We start from the raw sequence: 26,984 nt of genomic DNA, 5'->3' as shown, positions 1-26,984 counted from the left end.
CTTGTGTTGCACAAATATCAATACATTTACATTTAGTATCAGTATTACAATTTAGTATTAGTATTACAATTTAGTATTAGTATTACAATTTAATACTAGTGGCTCCAAAAGTGCAGAGAATGTGAGTCACATCCAATAATGCACACTTGGATTATAAGCATTAAAATACTTAAACATGCAATCATCTGACTTCTGTATCCATCTCTTCATTCTATTCACACCTTGACTATGTTAGTAACCCTGCAGTGTGGAACATTCATCTTTAATGTTCTGTTCATTAGGTGGTAATTGTATCATTGAATGAAGTCATTAGAAATGACATGACACAAAGATGTCGTGTGTTATACTTCAGATATGTCAAGTATTTACACTTTCAGCTGACCAGAACAATTGTTTGATGGACGTGTTCCTGCTGCGTGTTTACACAATAAACTTCTTTAAATGAGTTTTTAGTCAAGGTGTAGAACATGACTCATTGTATCGTCTTCCCAAGGTGTCTATGATTACCTCAGTTGGAGTGAAGTCTGGAGAAGGACTGCTAGCTGCCTGGCACCACTTCACTTCCCAGACAGTGCACCTACAGCCAGCACCTGGAAGATGAGGTGGAGCAAACACGTTAGCATGTAGACCATTGTGGTATCATTGTGGTATCATTGTGGTATCATTGTGGTATCACTGTAGTATCATTGTGGTACCATTGTGGTTCCACTGTGGTATCATTGTGGTTCCATTGTGGTATCATTGTGGTACCATTGTGGTTCCATTGTGGCACTGTTGTGGTATCATTGTGGTATCATTGTGGCGTCTCATACCCAGTAAACAGGAAGTTGATGTCACATGTCTAGGGAGGACTGGGCTCAGTGGGGGGCTTCAGGTGGAAGGCATTGAAGAAGGATACCACCTGCTGGGGTAACTCTGCCAGGACACTCTGGGCAAGGGCAGCAGTTCCTGCCTGGAAGCACAGGTGGAGAAGAAAGGTTGACAGCAGCTGGATGAAAGACTCTCAATGCTGGGGAGACAATAGCTGAAAATAAGAGAAATACAACTGAGACGATACATGACATGTACTTACACAAAGTGAGACGATACATGACATGTTGTACTTACACAAAGTGAGACGATACATGACATGTTGTACTTACACAAAGTGAGACGATACATGACATGTTGTACTTACACCAGCGTTTCTCAAAGTGTGGGGCGCGCCCCACTGGTGGGGAATAGAGACATGACAGGTGGGGCGCGAGGAACGGGAGGAAATTTCACTTTAAAAATTTTTTTAAATTATTATATTCTTAGATTATTTTTTTTACTATGCTTTCATTTTCTATACACACTGTAAATCACTTTGTGATTCTGTCTGTGAAATCTGCTATATAAATAAATGGAAATTACCGGTACTTATTTTTACTGTAGGCTTTATATTTCTCGGTACGAGCGAAAGTTTGACAGACATAGCAACAGTAACTAATGGGGGCGGGGCTAAGCGGAACAAACTTTCGCGCGGATGGGTAGCAGGCTAATGTGTGGATCACAATTACACAAATATATACATTTGTGACTCGCACCTCAAAGGTCGTCGAGCCAGAGCCAGAGCCAGCGCCTGCAGAGAAACAAAAATGTGACGGGCACACACTGTGTCATTCACCGGGAAGCACTCGCGTCAAGGCAGCTCAGCCCCGAACTCAATGAGGTTTTAACAGATGTTGTGAGCGCGGTAAATTTGATCAAAACACAACCACTGAAAGTGCGACTGTTCTCTGCACTGTGTGAGGAAATGGGAGCTGATCATACAGCCGTGCTGTTTCACAGTGAAGCAAGGTGGCTCTCCCGGGGGAAAGTGCTGTCACTTGCCCTGTCTTGCCAAATGCATAGCTCCTCCTTTTTTGTGTGCAAAGATTGCAAAGTGGCACTTTTATTGTATTTATTATTGAACTTGATGCAAGTTATTTGATTTACTATTGAACTTGATGCAAGTTATAACACTTTTTTTGATTTATTATTGAACTTGATGCAAGTTATAACACTTTTGTTTTATTTATTATTGAACTTGATGCAAGTTATAACACTTTTTTCGATTTATTATTGAACTTGATGCAAGTTATAACACTTTTTTTGATTTATTATTGAACTTGATGCAAGTTATAACACTTTTTTTGATTTATTATTGAACTTGATGCAAGTTATTTGATTTATTATTGAACTTGATGCAAGTTATAACACTTTTTTCGATTTATTATTGAACTTGATGCAAGTTATAACACTTTTTTTGATTTATTATTGAACTTGATGCAAGTTATTTGATTTATTATTGAACTTGATGCAAGTTATAACACTTTTTGATTTATTATTGAACTTGATGCAAGTTATAACACTTTTTTCGATTTATTATTGAACTTGATGCAAGTTATAACACTTTTTTTGATTTATTATTGAACTTGATGCAAGTTATAACACTTTTGTTTTATTTATTATTGAACTTGATGCAAGTTATAACACTTTTTTTGATTTATTATTGAACTTGATGCAAGTTATTTGATTTATTATTGAACTTGATGCAAGTTATAACACTTTTATTTGATTTAATATTGAACTTGATGCAAGTTATAACACTTTTTTTTATTATTGAACTTGATGCAAGTTATAACACTTTTGTTTTATTTATTATTGAACTTGATGCAAGTTATTTGATTTATTATTGAACTTGATGCAAGTTATAACACTTTTTTTTATTTATTATTGAACATGATGCAAGTTATAACACTTTTTGATTTATTATTGAACTTGATGCAAGTTATAACACTTTTTTTGATTTATTATTGAACTTGATGCAAGTTATAACACTTTTTTTGATTTATTATTGAACGTGATGCAAGTTATAACACTTTTTTTGATTTATTATTGAACTTGATGCAAGTTATAACACTTTTCTTTTATTTATTATTGAACTTGATGCAAGTTATTTTATTTATTATTGAACTTGATGGAAGTTATTGTATTTATTATTGAACTTGATGCAAGTTATACCACAGCTGCACAGTTATTTTATTTATTATTGAACTTAATGTTATTTTATGTTATTGAGTTCGAATGTATACAACTTGATGTTCAATAAATTTGAAAATGTTAAAGCTTGGCATTAGCGCTCTGTTGGGGCGATGGGGGCAGGTGGGGCTTGAAAACTCCCCCTTGTCCAAAGTGGGGGATGACAAAAAAAGTTTGAGAACCACTGACTTACACAAAGTGAGGCGATACATGACATGTTTGAGACGATACATGACATGTTGTACTTACACTTTGGAACTGTCTGAATGGCACAAACTGGACGATATCGCGCATGGCAGCTTCGCCAAGGTCTGAGTGCAGGATGCTGTCGTCTCCATCCAGGAACTCCATGGCGCTGAAGTCGGCTCCGCCCACTCCCACGATGATGATGGACATGGGCAGACGCGAGGCCTGGACGATGGCGCTGCGAGTCTGATCCATGTCAGTGATCACTCCGTCGGTGATGATGAGCAGCACAAAGTATTGCTGTGGACCACACGGGGCTCAGTCACATGCCACCATGACACTCTTTAGGTTGAATGGTGTGGCACTCACTGAGGCACTTTGCTGCTGTAATGCCTGTCTGCCAAAAGTAGCCACATGGTTGATGATGGGGGAGAAGTTTGTGGGACCGTAGAGCTTCACCTGTGGCAGACACTGCTGGTAGGCCTGGACAACACCTGCTATACCTGGACAAGCACACACATGTACAATGTTCCTGGACACACTTTTTCATACAGTTTGTCCACTTGGATTGTAGTGAAGAGTTCAGAGGTTACCATTTACAAAAAACTTTAGAAGGGATGATTTTGTAAGTTACACCTTTACCAAGAGACAAACTTTCACGACTGGCTGAGGTAGAAACATTCAACGTTGGGGAAGTTCTTTGGGGCTTGTAGACTAGAACCTTGGTGTAAACCTCCTGGACTCAGTTTATGCCATGTAGACTAGAACCTTGGTATAAACCTCCTGCACTCAGTTTATGCCATGTAGACTAGAACCTTGGTATAAACCTCCTGCACTCAGTTTATGCCATGTAGACTAGAACCTTGGTGAACATGTCGGTATGAAACTCAGCATGACAGAGATTCATCTTCACAAACACCATCCATCCATCCATCCATCTTCTTCCGCTTATCCGAGGTCGGGTCGCGGGGGCAGCAGCCTAATCAGGGAAGCCCAGACTTCCCTCTCCCCAGCCACTTCGTCCAGCTCTTCCTGTGGGACCCCGAGGCGTTCCCAGGCCAGCCGGGAGACATAGTCTTCCCAACGTGTCCTGGGTCTTCCCCGTGGCCTCCTACCGGTCGGACGTGCCCTAAACACCTCCCTAGGGAGGCGCTCGGGTGGCATCCTGACCAGATGCCCGAACCACCTCATCTGGCTCCTCTCCATGTGGAGGAGCAGCGGCTTTACTTTGAGCTCCTCCCGGATGGCAGAGCTTCTCACCCTATCTCTAAGGGAGAGCCCCGCCACCCGGCGGAGGAAACTCATTTCGGCCGCTTGTACCCGTGATCCTGTCCTTTCGGTCATAACCCAAAGCTCATGACCATAGGTGAGGATGGGAACGTAGATCGACCGGTAAATTGAGAGCTTTGCCTTCCGGCTCAGCTCCTTCTTCACCACAACGGATCGATACAGCGTCCGCAATACTGAAGACGCCGCACCGATCCGCCTGTCGATCTCACCATCCACTCTTCCCTCACTCGTGAACAAGACTCCGAGGTACTTGAACTCCTCCACTTGGGGCAAGATCTCCTCCCCAACCCGGAGATGGCACTCCACCCTTTTCCGGGCGAGAACCATGGTGCTGATTCTCATCCCAGTCGCTTCACACTCGGCTGCGAACCGATCCAGTGAGAGCTGAAGATCCTGGCCAGATGAAGCCATCAGGACCACATCATGTTTAAAAAGCAGAGACCTAATCCTGCAGCCACCAAACCAGATCCCCTCAACGCCTTGACTGCGCCTAGAAATTCTGTCCATAAAAGTTATGAACAGAATGGGTGACAAAGGGCAGCCTTGGCGGAGTCCAACCCTCACTGGAAACGTGTCCGACTTACTACCGGCAATGCGGACCAAGCTCTGGCACTGATCATACAGGGAGCGGACTGCCACAATCAGACAGTCCGATACCCCGTACTCTCTGAGCACTCCTCACAGGACTTCCCGGGGTACACGGTCGAATGCCTTCTCCAAGTCCACAAAACACATGTAGACTGGTTGGGCAAACTCCCATGCACCCTCAAGGACCCTGCCCAGAGTATAGAGCTGGTCCACAGTTCCACGACCAGGACGAAAACCACACTGTTCCTCCTGAATCCGAGGTTCGACTATCCGGCGTAGCCTCCTCTCCAGTACACCTGAATAGACCTTACCGGGAAGGCTGAGGAGTGTGATCCCACGATAGTTGGAACACACCCTCCGGTTCCCCTTCTTAAAGAGAGGAACCACCACCCCGGTCTGCCAATCCAGTGGTACACTCAACACACTCCAGTAAAAGTATGTTGCATTGAAACTACTGGGACAAGTACACTTCATCCAAAAATGTACTTAGGTGAATGTAGCAAAGTAAATATCAGTAGATTCAATTGTGACTGTTCACCATTTCTGTTGTTGTTCTGAGCAGCAAAGTGGTTGCATTCTTCCCTCATGCTTGGCAAGCACATGAAAAGTGACAACACACAACACTGGGAAACAATCCAACTTATGACAAGTTATGTAAGGAGACTAATGTGTCATTGTGAATGTATTTATATTAGGTCACTACAGTTTATTATTACCTTCACAAAAAGGGTTTGAAGGATTGAAGTTGACAGGAAACTCATGGCTGACCTGAAAAAAGAAAACAATAATTACAATAATTACAAACATATATTAAATGGGTGAATTAAATAAATAAAAAAAGACCTGCCACGTTGGAGGGACCTGGGCTCCGAAGCCGAAAACAGGGAACATCTTATCACTAAAACAAACAACACATACATCAAATAATACACTTTACATTTCTCAAGTATTAATATTTCAAACGTTTAAAAAGCCAATGTGTGTATTGTTGAATTCATTTGTGATATAGGAAGAATATCATATAATTAAAGCTGCAAGCAGCGATGGACGGGACCGACTTTGACGGCACATAAAATCCAAACCGGAGCAGTAATTAAAACTCTTTTGTCAACTTTTAATCAGTAGGGTTCAATCTCTCTTCTGTGCTAGTTTGAAGCCGACACGACAAACGCGCTCAGAGGAGATCATGTTTGAAAAAAGGTTTTTACAAAACTTTTGTTTTGAAGGGGGAATTGCAAACGTCCTGTTGATTTTTGCCTCCCACCTCCAAAGACATGCACCTGGGGATAGGTTGATTGGCAACATTAAATGGTCCCTAGTGTGTGAATGTTGTCTATCTGTGTTGGCCCTGTGATGAGGTGGCGACTTGTCCAGGGTGTACGCCGCCTTCCGCCCGATTGTAGCTGATTGTAGATAATGTTTGAAAAAAGGTTTTTACAAAACTTTTGTTTTGAAGGGGGAATTGCAAACGTCCTGTTGATTTTTGCTGGAGGTTGTCAATTTATGAAATGTAGGTCTAAGTGAGACCTACATAGAGTTTTTTTGTTTCATGTCTCTACGACATTCCTACTGGAAGTTACAGGCAGTTGTGTCTGTGTTTTCTTCCTTGGAGCAGTTTTGTCTGTGTTTTCTTTCTAGGGGGCGCTAGAGCGCAATTTTGAGTTTTGGGGTTGTTGTTTTTTTATTAGAACGCAATTTTTGCCAGTCTTGATGTGTGTGTCCAGTTTGGTGAGTTTTGAAGCATGTTAAAGGGGGTCAAATTATAGCTCAAAGAGGCAAAAGTGACTGTTTTTACAAATATTTTGTTTTGAAAGGGGAATTGCAATCTTCCTGTTGATTTTTGCTGAAGGATGTCAGTGTATGAAATATACCGTATTTTCCGCACCATTAGCCGCACCTAAAAACCACAAATTTACTCAAAAGCTGACAGTGCGGCTTTTAACCCGGTGCGCTTTATATATGGATTAATATTAAGATTCATTTTCATAAAGTTTAGGTCTCGCAACTTCGGTAAACAGCCGCCATCTTTTTTCCCGGTAGAACAGGAAGCGCTTCTTCTTCTACGCAAGCAACCGCCAAGGTAAGCACCCGCCCCCATAGAACAGGAAGCGCTTCTTCTTCTACTGTAAGCAACCACCCGCCCGCGTAGAAGAAGAAGAAGCGCGCGGATATTACGTTTCATTTCCTTTGTGTGTTTACATCTGTAAAGACCACAAAATGGCTCCTACTAAGCGACAGGGATCCGGTTCATGAAAAGACGCAATCTCTCCATCCGCACACGGACTACTATTTCACAGCAACTGCCTAAAGACTTTCAAGAAAAGCTGGCTACTTTCCGTGCATATTGTAAAAACAAGATAGCTGAAAAAAAGATCCGGCCAGAGAACATTATCAACATGGACGAGGTTCCACTGACTTTTGATATTCCTGTGAACCGCACTGTGGATACAACGGGAGCACGTACGGTGAATATTCGCACCACAGGGAATGAGAAGTCATCCTTCACTGTGGTTCTAGCTTGCCATGCTAATGGCCAGAAACTTCCACCCATGGTGATATTCAAAAGGAAGACCTTGCCAAAAGAGACCTTTCCAGCCGGCGTCATCATAAAAGCTAACTCGAAGGGATGGATGGATGAAGAAAAGATGAGCGAGTGGTTAAGGTAAGTTTACGCGAAGAGGCCGGGTGGCTTTTTTCACGCAGCTCCGTCCATGTTGATATACGACTCCATGCGCGCCCACATCACGCTGGTTTTTAATATATTATTAAAGTTTGACTGACCTATCTGACTGTTTTTTTGACATTCCTTTAGCGCAGTTAGATGCGGCTTATAACACGGGGCGGCTTATAGGTGGACAAAGTTTTGAAATATGCCGTTTATTGAAGACGCGGCTTATAACCCAGGGCGGCTTATGGTGCGGAAAATACGGTAAGTGTGGAGATGGCCTAAACGGCTTTTGAAAAATGGATTCTTGAACATTCTAAATCGATACAAAATCGAAATAAATAAGAATTGCAATTGGGCAGCACGGACAGTGGTTAGTGCAAGTGCCTCACAACACGAAGGACCCGAGTAGTCCTGGGTTCAATCCCGGGCTCGGGATCTTTCTGTGTGGAGTTTGCATGTTCTCCCCGTGACTGCGTGGGTTCTACTCCGGCTTCCTCCCACCTCCAGAGACATGCACCTGGGGATAGGCCCCTCCCACTTCCAAAGACATGCACCTGGGGATAGGCCCCTCCCACCTCCAAAGACATGCACCTGGGGATAGGCCCCTCCCACCTCCAAAGACATGCACCTGGGGATAGGCCCCTCCCACCTCCAAAGACATGCACCTGGGGATAGGTTGATTGGCAACATTAAATGGTCCCTAGTGTGTGAATGTTGTCTATCTGTGTTGGCCCTGTGATGAGGTGGCGACTTGTCCAGGGTGTACCCCGCCTTCCGCCCGATTGTAGCTGAGATAGGCTCCAGCACCCCCCCGCTACCCCAAAAGGGACAAATGGTAGAAAATGGATGGATGGAATTGGGATGTGAATTTTTGCATTTTTTTCCAGCACCCCGAATGTTTGATGAGTGTTTGGGCTAGCAAGAACTGGGATGTTTTCATTTGACATGAATTGTGTTCAGATCAGTGCAACATTATGATGCTGCAACGTGAGCTAATGGTTGAGGATAAATGGCCTCAGAATACTGCCAGGGTATCTCTGTGCATACCAAGACCAAAATGTGTGACCCTCAACGGATAAAGTTTGGTCACCCCCGCCTTCAGTCATAGATTTCTCTCTTCATTTGTTGTGTATTTACCTCGTTATGGAATTCTCCTGTACGTACCTGTCATAGTCTTGGATGACATTGCCCACAGCCATAATGGCTGCAAGGTATTCATTAAAGCCATGAGGGCTGATGTAATGCAGGGAATTTGGAGACTTGGGATCCCCGTTGGAGCCTGTGAAGTCAATGGCGATCTGGGATAGATAAAGGGTGTCAACTGGTAATTGAATGATTTGAGACCATGTACAGAAAGTGTTTATATCTCATGCTGTTGTTGCGTCAGACCAGTTCTTCCTCCCAGGGAATGTAAGTTACTGGTCAATCCCAAGTTCTTTCGATGACATATATGCTGAGTAAGAAGGACCATCAAGACATAATTGGAATATTTACAAGTTTTACTAAAGCTTTAGGAGATCATCTTAACCAATACATTCATTTCGGCTACTCTAGTTGATCTGACATTCAAACGGAAAAGCCAACTCCTTTGCACACAAAGAAAACCCCATCTCTCCCACTAGCAACACTGATAAGGAAAGAGTGGGTGTTGTATTTCCCATTGCAAGGGTGAAGACACTAACCAGGCATCTGAAATGTCTAAAGAAACTGCTAGAATATACAAAGGAAAAGTACTAGATACTCTAAACATGGCTATGTAAAAAGAAATAACTATTAAACATATATGCATCCTCCACAATGTCCAAAGGTAAAAAGATTTACAGTTCTAAATTTATTAGTATACTCACGGTAAAGTTCATCTGACAGCCGCCAAAGATGAAGTCAAGGAAAGTATACTCCTTCACAATCTGCAAGTCCATGTTCATGACAAAGAGTCAACCAAAGACATGTTTTAGATAGACTAGAAGAACAAATAACATTACCTGACATTGTTTTATTATTATAATACCAGAGTTTTTGTAGCTTTTCTTGCTCTGTTTCTTCTTCTGGTTGATGCATTCAAACTCAGCCTGAGGAATCCCGACATCAGAGTGAGAAATGTGCTTAGTACGTCCACCCGAGTACTGGAGTGGAGCTCACCACGGATGTTTGAGACGCCTGCTGAACCTGGCTGAGTGTGGTCTGGAAGGAGCCGATTAGATTGTGGGAGCCGTTGCTCCTGAAGTCGTAACAATCCACCTGGAACACAACAGAACACCTTCAGGAAACTGCAACAAGTTTGAGGATCAGCATCTTACTATGAGTGGTACGTGACACGAAAGCATGCTGAGGTGGTAAGACAACATTAAAAAGCTGCAACCTCTAATAAACACACCAACAAACTTGAACTACAGCCAGGTGGCTCTCGTCCCTTAAAGCAGTGGTCTCCAACCACCGGTCCGGGGACCGGTACCGGTCTGTGACGCATTTGCTACCAGGCCGCCGAGAAACAAAATAATTTATAAACGACTGCTTTTTCTCCGATTTAACTTTGACCTGTCCCACTTGACACACCAATAGGCTTGTTTATAGATGTATAATACATTTCCTTATAGGGAGTTGCCATTTGTTATAACTTTGTGACTCGATACAATGCACATTCATGAGCATTTCAAATATAAATGTGACAGATTGTAGCCAAAGGCTGATTTCTATCTGCATCTCATTGCAAAGAAAGTCCAGAGCTCCCACTAATTCAGCATAATAGTGAGTTGTATTTTTCATGCACTTATTTTTGCTGTATTTATCTGGCACAAGTGGAAAGCCGGTCCCTGAAAATAATGCCTACGTATAACCAGTCCGTGGTGCAAAAAAGGTTGGGGACCCCTGCCTTACAGTATCAGCCAGCAATTCACTCTCAGAGGAACTAAACATGGGATGGAGCGACATGGAGACAAACTACAGTGGAAGGAACCCGCTTAAGTCGGTCCCCTTTATGTCAACAACACATCAAGTCGTCTTCTTCTCACTAAAAAGTGCAGACTGAAGTTGACCGCTTTTGTCGACATGAAATTGGAGTCTCACACGGGTGTAAAGTCTTTGAAAATTATGTCAACATGTGTTGTATTATCTTCTTCATTATTGCAAAACAGTGTGAAAGGACAACAGCAACATTACTACTGCCTAGTGACAGTATACAGCATTTAAACATGTTTTAGTGACTCTTTTAATGGCTTCCTGTTCAGTTGGGTTGGATTACGCCGAGAGATATTGTCAGAATATTTGTATGTACCGTATTTTCCGCACTATTAGCCGCACCTAAAAATCACAAATTTACTCAAAAGCTGACAGTGCGGCTTATAACCCGGTGCACTTTATATATGGATTAATATTAAGATTCATTTTCATAAAGTTTCGGTCTCGCAACTACGGTAAACAGCCGCCATCTTTTTTCCCCGTAGAAGAGGAAGTGCTTCTTCTTCTACGCAAGCAACCGCCAAGGTAAGCACCCGCCCCCATAGAACAGGAAGCGCTTCTTCTTCTACTGTAAGCAACCATCCGCCCCCGTAGAAGAAGAAGAAGCGCGCGGATATTACGTTTCATTTCCTTTGTGTGTTTACATCTGTAAAGACCACAAAATGGCTCCTACTAAGCGTCAGGGATCCGGTTCATGAAAAGACGCAATCTCTCCATCCGCACACGGACTACTATTTCACAGCAACTGCCTAAAGACTTTCAAGAAAAGCTGGCTACTTTCCGTGCATATTGTAAAAACAAGATAGCTGAAAAAAAGATCCGGCCAGAGAACATTATCAACATGGACGAGGTTCCACTGACTTTTGATATTCCTGTGAACCGCACTGTGGATACAACGGGAGCACGTACGGTGAATATTCGCACCACAGGGAATGAGAAGTCATCCTTCACTGTGGTTCTAGCTTGCCATGCTAATGGCCAGAAACTTCCACCCATGGTGATATTCAAAAGGAAGACCTTGCCAAAAGAGACCTTTCCAGCCGGCGTCATCATAAAAGCTAACTCGAAGGGATGGATGGATGAAGAAAAGATGAGCGAGTGGTTAAGGTAAGTTTACGCGAAGAGGCCGGGTGGCTTTTTTCACGCAGCTCCGTCCATGTTGATATACGACTCCATGCGCGCCCACATCACGCTGGTTTTTAATATATTATTAAAGTTTGACTGACCTATCTGACTGTTTTTTTGACATTCCTTTAGCGCAGTTAGATGCGGCTTATAACACGGGGCGGCTTATAGGTGGACAAAGTTTTGAAATATGCCGTTCATTGAAGGCGCGGCTTATAACCCAGGGCGCCTTATGGTGCGGAAAATACGGTAAGTTATCACAAAACTTTCTGTTCCCATGAGTTCCCGGCGAGGAGACAAAAGCTGTCTTTGATCTTACCAAGCAAAAGGCTTGTAAAACTCCACTGTGTAGGATGGGAAGCGACATGAAGATGTCGGTTTCTTTGATCTATTGTGATCCACAGGAAGATCTTGTCTTGACCCGAGATCTACAAAGCGCAGAGGAAGCAGGACCTGACGCAAGCTCCAGGCATCTTTTCTTTGAACTGTTTTGTGACCGAGTGCAACAGCGTTTTACGACCCCATCTCCCCTTAGAAACAGCTGTTGCTATATACAGGTAAAAGCCAGTAAATTAGAATATTTTGAAAAACTTGATTTATTTCAGTAATTGCATTCAAAAGGTGTAACTTGTACATTATATTTATTCATTGCACACAGACTGATGCATTCAAATGTTTATTTCATTTAATTTTGATGATTTGAAGTGGCAACAAATGAAAATCCAAAATTCCGTGTGTCACAAAATTAGAATATTACTTAAGGCTAATACAAAAAAGGGATTTTTAGAAATGTTGGCCAACTGAAAAGTATGAAAATGAAAAATATGAGCATGTACAATACTCAATACTTGGTTGGAGCTCCTTTTGCCTCAATTACTGCGTTAATGCGGCGTGGCATGGAGTCGATGAGTTTCTGGCACTGCTCAGGTGTTATGAGAGCCCAGGTTGCTCTGATAGTGGCCTTCAACTCTTCTGCGTTTTTGGGTCTGGCATTCTGCATCTTCCTTTTCACAATACCCCACAGATTTTCTATGGGGCTAAGGTCAGGGGAGTTGGCGGGCCAATTTAGAACAGAAATACCATGGTCCGTAAACCAGGCACGGGTAGATTTTGCGCTGTGTGCAGGCGCCAAGTCCTGTTGGAACTTGAAATCTCCATCTCCATAGAGCAGGTCAGCAGCAGGAAGCATGAAGTGCTCTAAAACTTGCTGGTAGACGGCTGCGTTGACCCTGGATCTCAGGAAACAGAGTGGACCGACACCAGCTGGACTGCTGCTGAGTGGTCCAAAGTCATGTTTTCTGACGAAAGCAAATTTTGCATTTCCTTTGGAAATCGAGGTCCCAGAGTCTGGAGGAAGACAGGAGAGGCACAGGATCCACGTTGCCTGAAGTCTAGTGTAAAGTTTCCACCATCAGTGATTGTTTGGGGTGCCATGTCATCTGCTGGTGTCGGTCCACTCTGTTTCCTGAGATCCAGGGTCAACGCAGCCGTCTACCAGCAAGTTTTAGAGCACTTCCTGCTTCCTGCTGCTGACCTGCTCTATGGAGATGGAGATTTCAAGTTCCAACAGGACTTGGCGCCTGCACACAGTGCAAAATCTACCCGTGCCTGGTTTACGGACCATGGTATTTCTGTTCTAAATTGGCCCGCCAACTCCCCTGACCTTAGCCCCATAGAAAATCTGTGGGGTATTGTGGAAAGGAAGATGCAGAATGCCAGACCCAAAAACGCAGAAGAGTTGAAGGCCACTATCAGAGCAACCTGGGCTCTCATAACACCTGAGCAGTGCCAGAAACTCATCGACTCCATGCCACGCCGCATTAACGCAGTAATTGAGGCAAAAGGAGCTCCAACCAAGTATTGAGTATTGTACATGCTCATATTTTTCATTTTCATACTTTTCAGTTGGCCAACATTTCTAAAAATCCCTTTTTTGTATTAGCCTTAAGTAATATTCTAATTTTGTGACACACGGAATTTTGGATTTTCATTTGTTGCCACTTCAAATCATCAAAATTAAATGAAATAAACATTTGAATGCATCAGTCTGTGTGCAATGAATAAATATAATGTACAAGTTACACCTTTTGAATGCAATTACTGAAATAAATCAAGTTTTTCAAAATATTCTAATTTACTGGCTTTTACCTGTAATCAGGGAAAGTCCAAATAAAAGAGGAGGCGTGCAACCATTTCGTCAGAGCGTGGTGGAAGACTGTACAAGAGTACAGCTCAGATGTTTCTCCTCATGAGCCAAATTGAATCCTGTCTCTGTTTAATTCCTTGCTTCTTGTCTGTTTAATACATGTCATCGGGGTTTGAACCTGACAGACATTGACTATGTCGAGCAGCGTCGACATAAACGGGTCCACTGTACATGATGCTAGCTCGCTAACAAAGGGAAAACATCTATGAGGGAAACAAACAATGAAAACTACTAATGAACCACTTATTGAATGTAATCTATGAATAATTATGAAGCAAAAATATATGGATAGCATAGTCAGATTGTGGGTGAAAGTTGAAAAGCAGCTGGTATCGTTACATCGATACTGAAAGTCACCATAGGGTCACAATGTATGCATTCTTTAGACAGCGACGTCCATGTGCAGGACTCGAGGACGTCCGCTATGAACACTGCATCCGTCATGAGAGCGAGCACACATAAAGCAAACAGTGGACTCACTTGCAGTGTTGGCAGGAAGTCACCTCTTCCTGACAAGTGTGCATTAAAAAAAGCATAAACATAAAACACAAACTAATACCACGTCTTGGAAATAGCAAACATTAGTATTTGAAACAATCAATAGTGTAGTGATTCTCAAACTGTGGTGCGTGTACCAGCGGTCAGAGTCGTGTATGGACAACTAGACCAAAGGCGCCATGTTTGCTACCGAGGACGTGTGCTGGGAAGCGTGCAGGTCAGTCCTTCTGAAGTTAGTTTCTATGACCAAATAAACCAAAATAATAAGTCTGAAAATAGTTATAAATATACTCCAGCTCATACACTTATAATACATAAAACATGCTATTGTACAATAAATATTGTATAATAAATATTGTGCAATAAATAAAACAAGCTATTGTTTTGTCACAGTAGTGTTTACTTTATAATAGGGGTGTAACGGTACGTGTATTTGTATTGAACCGTTTCGGTACGGGGGTTCCGGTTCGGTTCGGAGGTGTACCGAACGAGTTTCCACACGGACATATTAAGTAGCGTAACGCACGTTGTGTAAACAATGCACACCGAGGCACAACACACGGCATGCTAGCAGCGAACGGGCTAGGATAGACTGACCATACGTCCTCTTTTCACCGGACATGTCCTCTTTTGCGGAGTTTCTTAAATGCCTCAAATGTCCGGCATTGTGAGTTAGGGTTGCGTGTATTCTCAATGTACGTTCAGGGTTAAGAAGGGGTTAAAAACAAAACAAACAGCAGCATTGGTGAGGGAGGGGCAGAGACAGAGAGAGAGAGAGAGAGAGAGAGAGAGAGAGAGAGAGAGAGAGAGAGAGAGAGAGAGAGAGAGAGAGAGAGAGAGAGAGAGAGAGAGAGTTATGATAAACGCGCATGCGTCGCCAGCAGAGGTGGGTCGAGTAGCCAGAAATTGTACTCAAGTAAGAGTACTGTTACTTTAGAGATTTATTACTCAAGTAAAAGTAAGGAGTAGTCACCCAAATATTTACTTGAGTAAAAGTAAAAAGTATGTTGTGAAAAAACTACTCAAGTACTGAGTAACTGATGAGTAACATACACACATATCATATATATATATATATATATATATACATATATATATATATACACACACACATATATTTATATACACACATATACATATATACACATACATTGATATATACAGTATATAATTTAAATTTATTTATTTTGCCGTTTTTGTTTACATGTTAAAGGTGTTTTAATGAATATACATGCATGTTTAACACATATAGATTCCTTTCTTTCATGAAGACAAGAATATAAGTTGGTGTATTACCTGATTCTGATGACTTGCATTGATTGTAATCAGACAGTAGTGATGATAACGTCCACGTTTTCAAATGGAGGACAAAAAAAGTTCCTCCTTTCTGTCTAATACCACATGAAAGTGGTTGGTTTTTGGCATCTTATTTGTCCAGCTTCCATATTCGTTTTCACACACTTTACAAGAAATACATTGGCGGCAAACTCCGTAGCTTGCTAGCTTGTTTGCGCTGGCTTTTGGAGACTCTTATTTTGAAAGCGCAGGTGCGATGGAGCGGTACTTTTATTGTGAAGACAGGAACTGTCCAGTCAGTCTTTAGGCTTTTGACAGGATGTACGGTTGAAATAAAAAAAGGGTCTTTTTTCCTTCACACTTTTGATTGATTGATTGGAACTTTTATTAGTAGATTATATTATATTATATTCCGTACAATTGACCACTAAATGGTAACACCCCAATAAGTTTTTCAACTTGTTTAAGTCAGGTCATGTGACCCCTGGCTCTGTTTGATTGGTCCAACGTCACCAGTGACTGCATCTGATTGGTGGAACGGAGTGAACGTCACCAGTGACTGTATTTGTTGAAACGCAGGCACTATGAAGGTCTGTCTGACAGACCAAAACAAACAAAGCGTGCATTAACAGATCGATAAAAATTAGTAGCGAGTAGCGAGCTGAATGTAGATAAAAGTAGCGGAGTAAAAGTAGCGTTTCTTCTCTATAAATATACTCAAGTAAAAGTAAAAGTATGTTGCATTAAAACTACTCTTAGAAGTACAATTTATCCCAAAAGTTACTCAAATACATGAAACGGAGTAAATGTAGCGCGTTACTACCCACCTCTGGTGACACGTGAAGAAAAGGTGCACTTTTGAAGCAAAGTTTGGTTAGATAAAGTATATTAATTCACTCTTACTGAAAGTGCATAGCAGGTTTACCATGTCTATGTATGTTTACTAAACACAAGAAAGCGTTATTGGCTCTCCAGCCTTCCCTCATTTCTCTCTTTCCTGGGTTGCAGGAAACCTACAATCTTTGCAGTGGAGCATCTCCATGCTGCCCAAGAGCACATGTTTACACAGCAAACACTCTTCAATGAAAAGACATGTATAATGAGGAAGTGCATTGTCGCTTCAAACTGGTACCTAACATGGCGTCCTGTAGTCACATGGGTGCCTTTTCACCAATCATTGGCTTGTCCATACTCTCTCTATACACGACTCTCCTACTAGTGGTACACAGGCTCTATTTGGGAGTGCACCAAAGAATCACTTCATCAAATATTCAAACACAGTGTGACTGTTCAAACTGTGTGTAATCTCACAGTGGGCAGAAATATGACATATACTTGTTAAATAAAACCTCTGCCTTGTTTTTAATGAATACTTAAGCCGAGTACGCTACTGTGTTATCATGTTGTCATTATGGTGGGACTTAATGAATACTTGGGTCTACTACGCTACTGTATTTAATGTTGTCATTATGGTGGTACTTAATGAATACTTAGGTCTACTACACTACTGTATTTAATGTTGTCATTATGGTGGTACTTAATGAATACTTAGGTCTCCTACACTACTGTATTTTAATGTTGTCATTATGGTGGTACTTAATGAATACTTAGGTCTACTACACTACTGTATTTAATGTTGTCATTATGGTGGTACTTAATGAATACTTAGGTCTCCTACACTACTGCATTTAATGTTGTCATTATGGTGGTACTTAATGAATACTTAGGTCTACTACACTACTGTATTTAATGTTGCCATTATGGTGGTACTTAATGAATACTTAGGTCTACTACACTACTGTATTTAATGTTGTCATTATGGTGGTACTTAATGAATACTTAGGTCTACTACACTACTGTATTTTAATGTTGTCATTATGGTGGTACTTAATGAATACTTAGGTCTCCTACACTACTGTATTTTAATGTTGTCATTATGGTGGTACTTAATGAATACTTAGGTCTACTACACTACTGCATTTAATGTTGTCATTATGGTGGTACTTAATGAATACTTAGGTCTACTACACTACTGTATTTAATGTTGTCATTATGGTGGTACTTAATGAATGCTTAGGTCTACTACACTACTGTATGTTAATGTTGTCATTATGGTGGTACTTAATGAATACTTAGGTCTACTACACTACTGTATTTAATGTTGTCATTATGGTGGTACTTAATGAATACTTAGGTCTACTACACTACTGTATTTTAATGTTGTCATTATGGTGGGACTTAATGAATACTTGGGTCTACTACGCTACTGTATTTAATGTTGTCATTATGGTGGTACTTAATGAATACTTAGGTCTACTACACTACTGTATGTTAATGTTGTCATTATGGTGGTACTTAATGAATACTTAGGTCTACTACACTACTGTATTTAATGTTGTCATTATGGTGGTACTTAATGAATACTTAGGTCTACTACGCTACTGCATTTAATGTTGTCATTATAGTGGTACTTAATGAATACTTAGGTCTACTACACTACTGTATTTAATGTTGTCATTATGGTGGTACTTAATGAATACTTAGGTCTCCTACACTACTGTATTTAATGTTGTCATTATGGTGGTACTTAATGAATACTTAGGTCTACTACACTACTGTATTTAATGTTGTCATTATGGTGGTACTTAATGAATACTTAGGTCTACTACACTACTGTATTTAATGTTGTCATTATGGTGGTACTTAATGAATACTTAGGTCTACTACACTACTGTATTTAATGTTGTCATTATGGTGGGACTTAATGAATACTTGGGTCTACTACGCTACTGTATTTAATGTTGTCATTATGGTGGTACTTAATGAATACTTAGGTCTACTACACTACTGTATTTAATGTTGTCATTATGGTGGTACTTAATGAATACTTAGGTCTACTACACTACTGTATGTTAATGTTGTCATTATGGTGGTACTTAATGAATACTTAGGTCTACTACACTACTGTATTTTATGTTGTCATTATGGTGGTACTTAATGAATACTTAGGTCTACTACACTACTGTATGTTAATGTTGCCATTATGGTGGTACTTAATGAATACTTAGGTCTACTACACTACTGTATGTTAATGTTGTCATTATGGTGGTACTTAATGAATACTTAGGTCTACTACACTACTGTATTTTAATGTTGTCATTATGGTGGTACTTAATGAATACTTAGGTCTACTACACTACTGTATTTAATGTTGTCATTATGGTGGTACTTAATGAATACTTAGGTCCACTACACTAGTAGTACTTGGACAGCCAAGTATTTTGTGAGGTTGTACTTGGTGAAACAAGTTTGAGAAGCACTGGACTATACACAGTATATCCAGAGTAAAACTTGATATCACTAAAATAAATGATCGATGACATAAAATAACTTCTCTGACAGCTCCGTCAGTATCAAATGAAACATTATAAACCAAAACTGATCATTATAATAAATGTTTGATATTAGAGTATAACAGTTGAACTATAGTTGATTCAAACATGCTATATACACTGAAGTACATGACATGTTGACACTTGCATATCTTATTGAATCATACCCCTTCTCAACAATGAATGACCTATTCATTGAACATAAACTAGGTTAAGAAAAGGACAACACTAAGTGGTTGTAGAAAATACCTTTATAGATCTCTCCACATCTCCTCCAGTGAGTGCCTGCAGTGGTATTCGGAAAGGCTTCCATGTTGGGTTGAGGTTGTATTTGACCACCTGCACACGTGTCACCAATCATTAGACACATCTGTTCCACATGGTGGTATTCCACTAGTCTGTAGTGGTAGTTGTCAATGGTACCTCTGTCCTGTGAGCCAACAGCCAGCCTGTGTCCGTCTCTTTGGAGAGTTCCAGGAAAGGGTCAGACTTTCCAAAGAAGCTCTGGGCAGAAAAGAGCACAGGAGTCAGATGAAGTGTATTCCAGACTGCACAATACATGTTTCTTCTAGCTGAAGTCAGATGAAGTCCATTCCAGACTGCACAATACATGTTTCTTCTAGATGAAGTCAGATGAAGTCTATTCCAGACTGCACAATACATCTTTCTTCTAGATGAAGTCAGATGAAGTGTATTCCAGACTGCACAATACATGTTTCTTCTAAATGAAGTCAGATGAAGTCCATTCCAGACTGCACAATACATGTTTCTTCTAGATGAAGTCAGATGAAGTCCATTCCAGACTGCACAATACATGTTTCTTCTAGATTAAATCATATGAAGTCTATTCCAGACTGCACAATACATGTTTCTTCTAGATGAAGTCAGATGAAGTGTATTCCAGACTGCACAATACATGTTTCTTCTAGATGAAGTCAGATGAAGTCTATTCCAGACTGCACAATACATGTTTTTTCTAGATGAAGTCAGATGAAGTGTATTCCAGACTGCACAATACATCTTTCTTCTAGATGAAGTCAGATGAAGTGTATTCCAGACTGCACAATACATGTTTCTTCTAGATTAAGTGAGATGAAGTGTATTCCAGACTGCACAATACATGTTTCTTCTAGATGAAGTCAGATGAAGTGTATTCCAGACTGCACAATACATGTTTCTTCTAGATCAAGTCAGATGAAGTGTATTCCAGACTGCACAATACATGTTTCTTCTAGATGAAGTCAGATGAAGTCTATTCCAGACTGCACAATACATGTTTCTTCTAGATGAAGTCAGATGAAGTGTATTCCAGACTGCACAATACATGTTTCTTCTAGATGAAGTCTATTCCAGACTGCACAATACATATTTCTTCTAAATGAAGTCAGATGAAGTCCATTCCAGACTGCACAATACATGTTTCTTCTAGATGAAGTCAGATGAAGTGTATTCCAGACTGCACAATACATGTTTCTTCTAGATTAAGTGAGATGAAGTCTATTCCAGACTGCATAATACATGTTTCTTCTAGATGAAGTCAGATGAAGTGTATTTCAGACTGCACAATACATCTTTCTTCTAGATGAAGTCAGATGAAGTGTATTCCAGACTGCACAATACATGTTTCTTCTAGATCAAGTCAGATGAAGTGTATTCCAGACTGCACAATACATGTTTCTTCTAGATGAAGTCAGATGAAGTGTATTCCAGACTGTATAATACATGTTTCTTCTAGATGGAGTCAGATGAAGTGTATTCCAGACTGCACAATACATGTTTCTTCTAGATTAAATCATATGAAGTCTATTCCAGACAGCACAATACATGTTTCTTCTAGATGAAGTCAGATGAAGTGTATTCCAGACTGCACAATACATGTTTCTTCTAGATTAAGTGAGATGAAGTCCATTCCAGACTGCACAATACATGTTTCTTCTAGATGAAGTCAGATGAAGTGTATTCCAGACTGCACAATACATGTTTCTTCTAGCTGAAGTCAGATGAAGTCCATTCCAGACTGCACAATACATGTTTCTTCTAGATGAAGTCAGATTAAGTGTATTCCAGACTGCATAATACATGTTTCTTCTAGATGAAGTCAGATGAAGTGTATTCCAGACTGCACAATACATGTTTCTTCTAGATGAAGTCAGATGAAGTGTATTCCAGACTGCACAATACATGTTTCTTCTAGATGAAGTCAGATGAAGTGTATTCCAGACTGCACAATACATGTTTCTTCTAGATGAAGTCAGATGAAGTGTATTCCAGACTGCACAATACATGTTTCTTCTAGATTAAATCAGATGAAGTCTATTCCAGACTGCACAATACATGTTTCTTCTAGATGAAGTCAGATGAAGTGTATTCCAGACTGCACAATACATGTTTCTTCTAGATGAAGTCAGATGAAGTGTATTCCAGACTGCACAATACATGTTTCTTCTAGATGAAGTCAGATGAAGTGTATTCCAGACTGCACAATACATGTTTCTTCTAGATGAAGTTAGATGAAGTCTATTCCAGACTGCACAATACATGTTTCTTCTAGATGAAGTCAGATGAAGTGTATTCCAGACTGCACAATACATGTTTCTTCTAGATGAAGTCAGATGAAGTGTATTCCAGACTGCACAATACATGTTTCTTCTAGATGAAGTCAGATGAAGTCTATTCCAGACTGCACAATACATGTTTCTTCTAGATGAAGTCCATTCCAGACTGCACAATACATGTTTCTTCTAGATTAAGTGAGATGAAGTGTATTCCAGACTGCACAATACATGTTTCTTCTAGCTGAAGTCAGATGAAGTCCATTCCAGACTGCACAATACATGTTTCTTCTAGATGAAGTCAGATGAAGTGTATTCCAGACTGCATAATACATGTTTCTTCTAGATGAAGTCAGATGAAGTGTATTCCAGACTGCACAATACATGTTTCTTCTAGATTAAATCATATGAAGTCTATTCCAGACTGCACAATACATGTTTCTTCTAGATGAAGTCAGATGAAGTGTATTCCAGACTGCACAATACATGTTTCTTCTAGATGAAGTCAGATGAAGTCTATTCCAGACTGCACAATACATGTTTCTTCTAGATGAAGTTAGATGAAGTGTATTCCAGACTGCACAATACATGTTTCTTTCAGTTCATTAGAGAGGACCTATGATGAATTTAATCCACAGGGTTTCCTCTACATTGCCAAGTTACCTGTGGGGGCGTGGTCAATATGACATCATCATATCATTTGCTATGCTGCATATATATTTCAAACCTATACATGCATTTAAAACTAATCTGTTATTATTAATTAATGTTAACAAATGTGTTCTTCCATGATGTTGTTTAGTCCTATTTTTCAATTGTTGCTGCTTATTGTACAATCTGTTTTTCTACAGATTTCTCCAATCCTTTTAGTCACTCTTTTGTTATTAAAAAGGACTAGCAACAGATCTAGCATCTATTTCTGGTGTTATTGTAGGCTGCACTCGTGTCCTGAGACTCTTGACTGCTGTCGCTCCATGCTGGTGACAAACTGCACCAAGTGTAGTCACACTTGTTTGAGTAATATACACAATCCAAAACCCTTCAGTAGCATTAAAGCTAACATCTATAGTGCCATGCATTTGTCAAAAAGTCATAATAAGCCATAAAGAAGCGGAGGTACCTTCTTGTCCAGCTGTCTACCTGCCACTTCCAATTGCACCACCCTGCTGTCGGTTCTTTCCTCAGCATGGATCTATCACGTGTGACAAAACATGGTCTTCACAAGCAAAACACAGTGAATAAGTTCATGCAGAGTCCAGTGGCTCACAATGATGCTTGCAGCTCCTGCAGGCCTCTTGTCCTTCATGAGAAGTGCTTTCTTTACATTGTTGGAAGACACAATCTGTACAGGTGACAAAGTTTAGACACACAAGATCAATCAACACAGAGTAAATCAAATGTGTTAGGGACCTATTCTCCCGTTTGCAGCCAAGTGCTAGAAGTTATGCATGTGCAGCCTCTGTGTGGGGCTGAGGTTGCTGAGGTAGTTAAAAAGCTCCTCGGTGGCAAGGCCCCGGGGGTAGATGAGATACGCCCGGAGTTCCTTAAGGCTCTGGATGCTGTGGGGCTGTCTTGGTTGACAAGACTCTGCAGCATCGCGTGGACATCGGGGGCGGTACCTCTGGATTGGCAGACCGGGGTGGTGGTTCCTCTCTTTAAGAAGGGGAACCGGAGGGTGTGTTCTAACTATCGTGGGATCACACTCCTCAGCCTTCCCGATAAGGTCTATTCAGGTGTACTGGAGAGGAGGCTACGCCGGATAGTCGAACCTCGGATTCAGGAGGAACAGTGTGGTTTTCGTCCTGGTCGTGGAACTGTGGACCAGCTCTATACTCTGGGCAGGGTCCTTGAGGGTGCATGGGAGTTTGCCCAACCAGTCTACATGTGTTTTGTGGACTTGGAGAAGGCATTCGACCGTGTCCCTCGGGAAGTCCTGTGGGGAGTGCTCAGAGAGTATGGGGTATCGGACTGTCTGATTGTGGCGGTTCGCTCCCTGTATGATCAGTGCCAGAGCTTGGTCCGCATTGCCGGTAGTAAGTCGGACACGTTTCCAGTGAGGGTTGGACTCCGCCAAGACTGCCCTTTGTCACCCATTCTGTTTATAACCTTTATGGACAGAATTTCTAGGCGCAGTCAAGGCGTTGAGGGGATCTGGTTTGGTGGCTGCAGGATTAGGTCTCTGCTTTTTGCAGATGATGTGGTCCTGATGGCTTCATCTGGCCAGGATCTTCAGCTCTCACTGGATCGGTTCGCAGCCGAGTGTGAAGCGACTGGGATGGGAATCAGCACCTCCAAGTCCGAGTCCATGGTTCTCGCCCGGAAAAGGGTGGAGTGCCATCTCCGGGTTGGGGAGGAGATCTTGCCCCAAGTGGAGGAGTTCAAGTACCTCGGAGTCTTGTTCACGAGTGAGGGAAGAGTGAATCATGAGATCGACAGGCGGATCGGTGCGGCGTCTTCAGTAATGCGGACGCTGTATCGATCCGTTGTGGTGAAGAAGGAGGTGAGCCGGAAGGCAAAACTCTCAATTTACCGGTCGATCTACGTTCCCATCCTCACCTATGGTCATGAGCTTTGGGTTATGACCAAAAGGACAAGATCACGGGTACAAGCGGCCGAAATGAGTTTCCTCCGCCGGGTGGCGGGGCTCTCCCTTAGAGATAGGGTGAGAAGCTCTGCCATCCGGGAGGAGCTCAAAGTAAAGCCGCTGCTCCTCCACATCGAGAGGAGCCAGATGAGGTGGTTCGGGCATCTGGTCAGGATGCCACCCGAACGCCTCCCTAGGGAGGTGTTTAGGGCACGTCCGACCGGTAGGAGGCCGCGAGGAAGACCCAGGACACGTTGGGAAGACTATGTCTCCCGGCTGGCCTGGGAACGCCTCGGGGTCCCACAGGAAGAGCTGGACGAAGTGGCTGGGGAGAGGGAAGTCTGGGCTTCTCTGCTTAGGCTGCTGCCCCCGCGACCCGACCTCGGATAAGCGGAAGAAGATGGATGGATGGATGGATAAATAATCACCATTGACCTTTGATAAATGTATCAAAAACAGATTGATAAAAGATAAAAGTGGTAAACTTGTCGATGACCAATACCAATGCAGAGCCAAAATGTAAACATGGACAGCATTAATGGACATAACAGTTGATTTAGACAGTGAACAGCAACATCTCACAACAGCATTTGACACAATTAATCATAATATTGTAATCCACAAATTAGAAAGGTATGGCATCAGAAGGCAGGTGTCAAACCAGATAAGACGCTACTTAACCAACAGCTAGGGATGTCCCGATCCGATATTTGGATCGGATCGGCTGCCGATATTTGCCAAAAATTGCGTATCGGCAAGGCATGGGAAAATGCCGATCCAGATCCAGTTTAAAAAAAAACTCCGGTCCGTGTTTTCCAACGCACCGATTTAAATAATACATTCCACTTTTCTGCTGCTCCCTAATTTCCGTTCCGCATTTTCCAGCACACCTTCAACACATCCACAGGTCTGTGAATTCTCACGCAGTTGCTTTTAGCTGCTGGCATTACACGACAGGCTCTTCTCACTCTTTCCTGTGTCTCCCTCTCACAGACAGCAAGTGCACCTTCTTACACACGTCACATACTGTCACGTCATACGTCACATACTGTCACGTCATACGTCACATGCGTATACATCCTCCCCGAGCAGAGAGGTAGCAGCATGGCTAACGTTAGCTGTGATGCTAGCGCAGCCGTGCGAGCAACGCTCCCTCTAAGGTGCTCGCCTGTGCAATTGCGCACTGTTTAAGCGTCCTCTGCGCATAGCAAATCTATGCCACGCACAAAATCAAATAAAAAAATAAGCGCATAACAATTTTCGACACACCGACACGACAGAGAAAACAGTTTTCGTCATCATTGTTCAGATATTGTGACGTCTGTCGAGACGCTTATCTCCATTCGGTGCCACACGTCCACACCATCAAAATGCTGAGGCAAAAATGTCCACATCAACACCGTATGAAAAAATTTGTGATTTTTTTAGTTGTGATTTCCTTCTCTGCATGAAAGTTTAAAAGTAGCATATATTAATGCAGTATGAAGAAGAATGTTTTAATGTAGACATGCAAGCCTTGAAAGAACATTTTGAAAATCAAGACTACATTTCCTGCAAATGGGTGCATTTCTACCCTATATTTTAACTTTAGATTTATTCTCATATCAAACTCTTTTGGCTGTCTTTTTGACACTTACATCCACACCCTGGATTATAAATAATGTAAATAATTCAATGTGATTATCTTGTGTGATGACTGTATTATGATGATAGTATATATATATGATAGTATACAGGTAAAAGCCAGTAAATTAGAATATTTTGAAAAACTTGATTTATTTCAGTAATTGCATTCAAAAGGTGTAACTTGTACATTATATTTATTCATTGCACACAGACTGATGCATTCAAATGTTTATTTCATTTAATTTTGATGATTTGAAGTGGCAACAAATGAAAATCCAAAATTCCGTGTGTCACAAAATTAGAATATTACTTAAGGCTAATACAAAAAAGGGATTTTTAGAAATGTTGGCCGACTGAAAAGTATGAAAATGAAAAATATGAGCATGTACAATACTCAATACTTGGTTGGAGCTCCTTTTGCCTCAATTACTGCGTTAATGCGGCGTGGCATGGAGTCGATGAGTTTCTGGCACTGCTCAGGTGTTATGAGAGCCCAGGTTGCTCTGATAGTGGCCTTCAACTCTTCTGCGTTTTTGGCTCTGGCATTCTGCATCTTCCTTTTCACAATACCCCACAGATTTTCTATGGGGCTAAGGTCAGGGGAGTTGGCGGGCCAATTTAGAACAGAAATACCATGGTCCGTAAACCAGGCACGGGTAGATTTTGCGCTGTGTGCAGGCGCCAAGTCCTGTTGGAACTTGAAATCTCCATCTCCATAGAGCAGGTCAGCAGCAGGAAGCATGAAGTGCTCTAAAACTTGCTGGCAGACGGCTGCGTTGACCCTGGATCTCAGGAAACAGAGTGGACCGACACCAGCAGATGACATGGCACCCCAAACCATCACCCAACCATGCAAATTTTGCATTTCCTTTGGAAATCGAGGTCCCAGAGTCTGGAGGAAGACAGGAGAGGCACAGGATCCACGTTGCCTGAAGTCTAGTGTAAAGTTTCCACCATCAGTGATGGTTTGGGG

At 41.6% G+C, this 26,984-nt stretch overlaps 1 protein-coding gene across 1 annotated transcript in view; it reads right to left on the bottom strand.

Moving 5' to 3' along the window:
- Positions 1-249: 249 nt before the first annotated feature.
- LOC133609331 (copine-3-like) overlaps positions 250-26,984 on the bottom strand; it is a 35,945-nt gene continuing 9,210 nt past the window's right edge. Inside the window, exons 5-18 of the mRNA XM_061964847.2 lie at positions 23,069-23,143; positions 22,922-22,993; positions 19,673-19,753; positions 19,499-19,588; positions 9,917-10,015; positions 9,760-9,846; positions 9,625-9,684; positions 8,942-9,075; positions 5,953-6,007; positions 5,826-5,877; positions 3,601-3,734; positions 3,295-3,531; positions 813-952; positions 250-590 (exon numbers count right to left, since the gene is read on the bottom strand). Coding sequence (XP_061820831.1) covers positions 842-952; positions 3,295-3,531; positions 3,601-3,734; positions 5,826-5,877; positions 5,953-6,007; positions 8,942-9,075; positions 9,625-9,684; positions 9,760-9,846; positions 9,917-10,015; positions 19,499-19,588; positions 19,673-19,753; positions 22,922-22,993; positions 23,069-23,143 — 1,287 coding nt within the window. The 3' untranslated portion in view covers positions 250-590; positions 813-841. The remainder of the gene's footprint in view (positions 591-812; positions 953-3,294; positions 3,532-3,600; positions 3,735-5,825; positions 5,878-5,952; positions 6,008-8,941; positions 9,076-9,624; positions 9,685-9,759; positions 9,847-9,916; positions 10,016-19,498; positions 19,589-19,672; positions 19,754-22,921; positions 22,994-23,068; positions 23,144-26,984) is intronic.

This window comes from Nerophis lumbriciformis, linkage group LG07, assembly GCF_033978685.3.
Source record: "Nerophis lumbriciformis linkage group LG07, RoL_Nlum_v2.1, whole genome shotgun sequence".
In the NCBI taxonomy this organism is placed as follows: Eukaryota; Metazoa; Chordata; class Actinopteri; order Syngnathiformes; family Syngnathidae; genus Nerophis; species Nerophis lumbriciformis.
The sequence above is the reverse complement of the archived record's forward strand: the minus strand, read 5'-3'. Positions and strand labels throughout refer to the sequence as shown.